Genomic DNA, 7,255 nt, shown 5'->3' with positions numbered 1-7,255 from the left:
TTGCTAATAGACGTGCGTCGCAAACGACTCTTCGACCAAGGGACCTACCGGTCCCACCACCTCTTCTGTGGGCCCAGCCTGCCCAGGATGGCTCTGTCACGCCCCACGAGTATGGCCATCTGCTGCAGGAATTCCGTAATGTTTTCAAACCTGAGCTTCGTTAACTGGAGGGGGTTCCTGCCAAACACGGAATACTGTATACCACCACATCACAATGACTGGCCCTCCTACCCGCTGCAAATTCAGGCATCTTCCACCTCAGAAACTACAAGATACACTTCAGACCAGCTGCCCTGGATACCTGATCCTACGTCTTCATAAGGCAGGACACCCACAGCCCTCCACTCACACGACCTTACAAGGAGTCCTATTGTGTGCTGGAGAGAAAAAAGAAGGCCTTCAAAATCATGGTCCATGGAGCAGAAAACTGGTTAACCTCGGACATATTGAAACCTGCTTACACCAACAACCTTCATGAACAGCAAAGGCAGCGCCCACGAGTGCCTCCCCAAAACAAACTGAAGGAAGCCACAGTGAAACCGACCAAACGTGGTCCAAAAAGACTGCAAACAGCAGTCGTACCCCCTCCCCCGGACTATGCCACCGAGGTGGCATCCTGTAATCACAAAATAAAAGCTCACAAGTTGCATATTGCTGCCCATCAACGCTAGTGTCCCGACAACGAGGCCAACAGCAGCACCCGTCTCACTACAGATTAACGTATATTTCAATGTTCAATATTCATTAAATTTTTCTGTTGCGATAATGTATTTTTTTATCGCATACAATCAATAAAAGTTCTTTTAATAATTTTCTTTGGGGGGAGTAGTTGTAAGGACAACATCTTACAATGCTTCATTGTCTATTCAGCTCTCCTTTTACTCTTGTATATATTTTCCTGTTAATGTAACATAATTTTTTTTTATTTTGTCATATGTAAAATCATCTGCTCTTTCATCTCATGTATCATTCATTATTGTATGCTAAAATTGGACTTTTATATTTATCAGAATGTTAACGTAAAGAAACACAAATACCCAGCCAATCTTACCAGTCTGCGGTCGGCCAGTCACCTGCCCAGCAGGATGCTACCTTTCCGTCCACAGAAGTCTATGTCATTCACATGTCTCGTGAATAACCATTCCCTTCTGGGGCTTTAATAAGAAAAGATCAAATTTCTCCAGAACCGAAGAGGAACCGTGTTTGGTTGACTACGTCTGCACTGCAGCTCCTCGTCTGGGCTTCGGACTCCTGACGTGGTCGTCATGTTGTTGTCATTCCGTCATCCTCCTGTACGTCCTTCATTTATATATGATATCACTCTTTCACAGCCATAACTGACTTACGGGCTGCCCTTGTGCAAGAGCCCGTGCTTGCTATTTATTAATAGCAAGGCAATCTACAATCATCATCATCATGAATAAACCATCAATCGACTATGGTCTGTCTCTGGTTCCTCACAGGCCCTGTTCAATGTATAATCGCAAACTTTGATAATATTCACATGTTCTACAAGTTACAATGACATGTACATTTAATCTACAACTTTACATTGATTTTTATTGATAAATGCGTGGGGAAAGATGCACCATTTAACGTTACTTTATACTGTACCAACCGTGTGTCACACAATTGTACATAATTCCTTTTGCATATATTATGCTTGTATCTTCGCTCTTCCCTCGCACTAAACGAACATGAAAATTCATGTCTGCTGTTTCCTCTGTAACATTGTCTGTCTTGTTAACTTGTTATGTCCTGTTGCCTTGAGGCTTTGTATATAAAGGAGAGTGTTCTATAACAATATAACTCAGTTGATTGTATCCTGCCTTTGAGTTCACAACCCTCTCTCGGCTCGTCACATTGGTGACCCCGGAAGTCGACTCGCTCCCACTGCCTTCCACCCCCACCTCCCTCGCCCCTCCATCGTTGGTACTATGACGGAGACGGACTCTACTACAGCAGTTGGCGCTGCGGCCGCCCATTGAAACTTTCACCGTTCGCCAGCGGAGAAGCGTTTGCTTGGTTTCAACGCGCAGAAGTCCACTTTCGTATCAGGGGCGTGACGCGCTCAACCACCAAAGCGGATTATGTTCTCGCGGCGATACCCGAGGACACCTTCCCAGAAATATCCGACTGGCTTTGTCAACAAGGAGACACCCCAATAGCGTATGACGCCCTCAAAACATACCTTCTGCAGCAGTACTCGCCGTCGCCAGCCGCCCGTATAGCAAAGCTTTTTCAGCTCTCGCAACAACCGTTGGGGGACCAAAGGGCTTCGCTTGCCCTCAGGGGAAATGACCAGTATCGCTCGCCTTCAACCTGCCGCAGACGACTCTCCTCGTGAGGTGAACCTACTTCGTGCCCTTTGGATACGCCGTTTACCCGAACCTGTACGCGCTGCCATACCCGATGTCGATAGTTTACCCATAAAGGACTTGATGACCAAAGCCGACGCCCTTATGGACAGCCACTTCAAGACCTCCATCAACGCCTCCACCCCTGACGACGAGGATGCCTATTCAACGTCAACCGAAGCTGACATGAATGCCGTAGGACATACACGCCTACCCCGTGACGTGCCGAAGTGGCGACAAAGCCGCCCACCACCCACCAATCGCTCGCGCCCCAACGAACGACTTCTACAGCCACTTGCTACCTCCCATCCGCCGCAGTTTTGCTACTACCACTTCAGATTCGGGGCAACCGCGAAAAAATGTGCCAAAGATTGTCAGTGGCCAAAAAACGTGTAAGTAGGCCATCGCTTGTGGTGGTGGCCTCCCATGTATCTGCGATACCCACCTACGGTTACGAGAACCTCACATTATCGTTCGGAAACGGTAAATTCAATTGGAAGTTTCTCGTTGCTGACGTCACAATGCCAATCCTCGGTGCGGATTTCCTCTCTCATTTCCTCCTTCTGGTCGATGTCGCCCACCGACGATTGGTCAACGCAGACTCGTACTTGTCGACACCTCTTCAACCCGCCCCCTCTAACCTCGCTCTCTACATCAGCGCACCCACGGATGCCTACGCCCACCTCCTCACGTCGTACCCGGAAGTTTTCCGTCCAGAACTTCGCCAAACGCCCACAGTTCCTGCCAAGCACGGTATTTATCACCATATCAAGACGACGGGACCCCCAGTCTTCGCAAAATTCAGACGTCTGGCACCGGAACGATTGGCAGCCGCCAAACAGACGTTCGCCGAAATGGAGAAAATGGGCCTTTGCCAAAAGGCCTCCAGCCCATGGTCGTCACCCTTACACATCGTTCTGAAGAAAGACGGCTCCCTACGTCCGTGCGGGGATTACAGGCGCCTGAACATGCAAACAGAACCGGATCACTACCCCCTCCCAAACATTGCCGATGTGACCTCCTACCTGCACAAAGCGAAGGTTTTCTCTACGCTCGACCTCCTGAAGGGGTATTATCAGGTGCCTATGAACCCTGAAGACATCCCCAAGACCGCCATCACCACTCCGTTTGGCACATACACCTTCAATTACTCCTGTTTTGGCCTTCGTAATGCTGGGGCAACGTTTCAACGTCTCATGGATGGCATCTTAGGGGAACTCCCTTTCTGTGTATGTTGTGTGGACGACATACTTGTGTTCTCCTCCTCAAAAGAGGAACACCTCCATCGCCTGTGCATCGTGCTCGACCGCCTGCAACAAAACGGCCTTGTAGTCCGGTACGACAAGTGTACCTTTGGCGCCAACGAAGTGTTGTTCTTAGGGCACCGTATCACTCCTGAAGGAGTCCATCCCCTCCCTGAGAAGGTAGCAGCCGTTCAGAATTTCCCCGCGCCCTCGACCGTCAAAGCTCTGCAGGAATTCTTGGGCATGATCAACTATTATCACCGTTTTCTGCCAGCCATTGCCACCACTCTTGCTCCCCTCTACGCCTCCCTCAAGGGCAAGCCAAAGGACCTGAAGTGGGGTCCCCTTCAAGAGGCAGCCTTCTGCAATGCAAAGAAGGCCCTATCAACTGCTGCGGCTTTCACTTTTCCTATCCCACACGCCCCTCTCCTTCTCTCCACCGATGCCAGCGACGTCGCTATTGGTGCAGTACTCGAGCAGGTGGTCAAAGGCTCACCCCGCCCATTGGCCTTCTTCAGCAGAAAACTGTCCAAGGCAGAATCGGGTTATTCTACCTTCGATCGAGAATTGCTGGCGGTGCACTTGGCTGTCCGTCACTTTCGCCATTTCTTAGAAGGTACGCCCTTCGTCATTCGCACAGACCACATGCCTCTGGTGCACGCCTTCACTCGACAGCCTGACGCCTGGTCCGCCCGTCAACGCCGACATCTCTCCGCCGTGGCTGAATACAATTGCACCCTTCAATACGTCCCTGGGAAAATGAATCCCGTTGCCGATGCCCTGTCAAGAAACACGTTGGCTGCCGTTCAACTGGGATTGGATTACAACGCCCTGGCTGAAGCCCAACGACAGGATCCAGAGTATCAAGCTTGTAGGACATCCTGCACGTCCCTCCGTTGGGAAGATTTTCCCCTCGAAGACTCCAACACCACCCTCCTCTGTGACGTCAGTACTGGTAGACCGCGACCTTGGATTCCTGCTCCCATGCGCCGACAGGTGTTTGATTTCATCCACGGCCTTTCACATCCCTCGTGCCGTTCTACTGCACAGCTGCTGAAGGCAAAGTTCATTTGGCACGGCATTTCTAAGGATGCTAAGGATTGGGTCCGTGCCTGTACTTCTTGCCAAACTTCCAAAGTACATCGACACACGGATTCAGGAGTGGGCACCTTTCCTCAACCTCAGCGTCGTTTCGCACACATTCACGTCGACGTTGTAGGCCCCCTACCCACATCACAAGGACATCGTTACCTGTTTACCGTCATCGACCGCTCCACTCATTGGTCTGAAGCCATTCCCATGGAAACTGCAACGTCCGCCTCATGTACATCTGCCTTACTCTCTGGATGGATTTCAAGATTCGGTATCCCTGAGCATATTACTTCTGACAGGGGAACCACTTTCACCTCTCAATTGTGGACGTCATTAGCGAATCTCCTGGGCATCACCCTACATCAGACAACGGCCTACAACCCCGCTGCCAATGGAATGGTTGAACGTTTTCATCGCACCCTCAAAGCAGCTTTGATGTCCCGCTGCAAGGATTGCAACTGGTTTACTCAGCTTCCCTGGGTCCTCCTGGGACTAAGGACCACTCCTAAAGACGCCCTCGACGTCTCGGCAGCTGAAATGGTGTATGGCGACCCGTTGGTCGTCCCTGCCGAATTTTTTCCTTCTACAACCTCCTCCGACGATCTCCAGCGCATACGTCACGTCGTGGGAAAATTTACTACGTGCCGCCAGACTTACAAGCCCCCAGCGAAGCATCACATACCAACGGACTTGCACTCTGCAACGCACGTCTTCCTGCGCAACGATACTAGCAAGCCACCACTAACGCCCCCTTACACGGGCCCTTTCCTCTTGATCCGACGCAGTCCGAAAGCATTCCTACTAAACATTCGGGGCAAAGAAGACTGGGTCTCCATTGATCCTCTAAAACCTGCTTATCTTCTGCCAGATGACCCACCTACAGTTCGCCTCTCCAGATCAGGGCACCCTATTTAACATATACAGTATGTCATTTTTAGGGGGGGAGCCATGTACCAACCGTGTGTCACACAATTGTACATAATTCCTTTTGCATATATTATGCTTGTATCTTCGCTCTTCCCTCGCACTAAACGAACATGAAAATTTATGTCTGCTGTTTCCTCTGTAACATTGTCTGTCTTGTTAACTTGTTATGTCCTGTTGCCTTGAGGTTTTGTAAATAAAGGAGAGTGTTCTATAACAATATAACTCAGTTGATTGTATCCTGCCTTTGAGTTCACAACCCTCTCTCGGCTCGTCACAATACTCAAGGGGCAATATATTCAACACTTGCCACTTGTTTTACATATGGCGATGGTTGGTATTTGGAAATCCAAATTTAGGAATGGTAAGAGATATAGATAGAGAAGAAATTAAGGTTACCCTCAGCAAGATGAAAAATGGAAAAGCTACGGGACCTGATGAGATCCCAGTGGAAGTCTGGAAATGCTTGAAGGAATTTGAAGTGGATATGCTGTGGGATTTGATGAAAAAGATACACCAGAAAGAAAAGATGACCGGAATGTGGAGGATTAACTTTTCAATACCCATGTTCAAAGAAAAGGGAAGAGACCAAGATTGGAGAAGAGCAGTTTGGATATATGCCAGGCAGAAGCACGGCGGATGCAAGCTTTGTACTAAGGCACTTGGTGGAGAATATAGAGAAGGCCAAAAGGAATTACATATAGTAGTTATTGACTTAGAGAAGGCTTATGATAGAGTTATGATATGGAGATGTCTGAGAGAGAGGGAACACCGAAGAAATGTGTTAGACTGATCAGAGATATGCATGAAGGAGCAGGCACAAAAATAAGAACGAGTGTTGGTTTGACTGAGACGTTTGAAGTAGGGGTTGGGTTACACCAAGGGTCGTCATCAAGCCCCTACTTGTTTAATATAGTAATGGATTTAATTACTGAAAGAGTGAGGGAACTGTCACCATGGACTATGCTGTTTGCAGATGATATAGTTCTGTGTGATGAAACCAGAGAAGGATTGGAAGGGAAGGTAGAGCGATGAAGAGAGGAATTGAAAAGCAGAGGACTAAAGATCAGTAGAACAAAAACAGAGTATATGTATTGCAACCTGCAGAACCAATTGAATGATATACAATACACTTGCTGGATGAAATAGTAAAGAGGACAGAAAACTTCAAGTACCTAGGGTCCTATGTGAAGGAAACAGCAGAGCTCCAGATGGAAATGAACAGTAGAATTCAAGCTGGATGGAATAATTGGAAAATTGTCAGGACTGTTGCATAGGCGAAGGATAAACTTAAAGTTAAAGGGAAAGGTACATAAAACTGTAGTGAGACTGTCCCATGAAAAAGATTATTGATATGAAAATTGATGTTCCAGTGATGAGAATGCTAACATTGCTAAGATGGATGGCTGGGATCACGAGACTGGATAAGGTTAGGGATGACTTGGTAAGGGGAACAACAAAGGTTACAGAGGTGTCAAAGAAAATCCAAGAAAATAGACTCGATTGCTTTGGGCACGTAATGAGGAGAGACCATGAGTATGTTGGGATGAGGTTGTTGGAGATGGATTTTCCAGGTAGGAGGGGGAGGGGGAGACCAAAGAGAAGGTGGATGGAGTGTGTAACGGCAGATATGGAAGA

At 48.3% G+C, this 7,255-nt stretch overlaps 1 protein-coding gene across 1 annotated transcript; it reads left to right on the top strand.

Annotated features, from left to right (window-relative positions):
- Positions 1 to 5,978: 5,978 nt before the first annotated feature.
- Positions 5,979 to 6,410, top strand: LOC137655323 (uncharacterized). The gene has a single exon (XM_068389212.1). The coding sequence runs from the start codon at positions 5,979 to 5,981 to the stop codon at positions 6,408 to 6,410; it is 432 nt and encodes a 143-aa protein (XP_068245313.1).
- The last annotated feature ends 845 nt before the right edge of the window (positions 6,411 to 7,255 follow it).

The sequence above is a fragment of the Palaemon carinicauda genome, chromosome 16 (assembly GCF_036898095.1).
Source record: "Palaemon carinicauda isolate YSFRI2023 chromosome 16, ASM3689809v2, whole genome shotgun sequence".
In the NCBI taxonomy this organism is placed as follows: Eukaryota; Metazoa; Arthropoda; class Malacostraca; order Decapoda; family Palaemonidae; genus Palaemon; species Palaemon carinicauda.
Note: the sequence above shows the minus strand (reverse complement) of the source record. Positions and strands in the feature narration are given on the sequence as shown.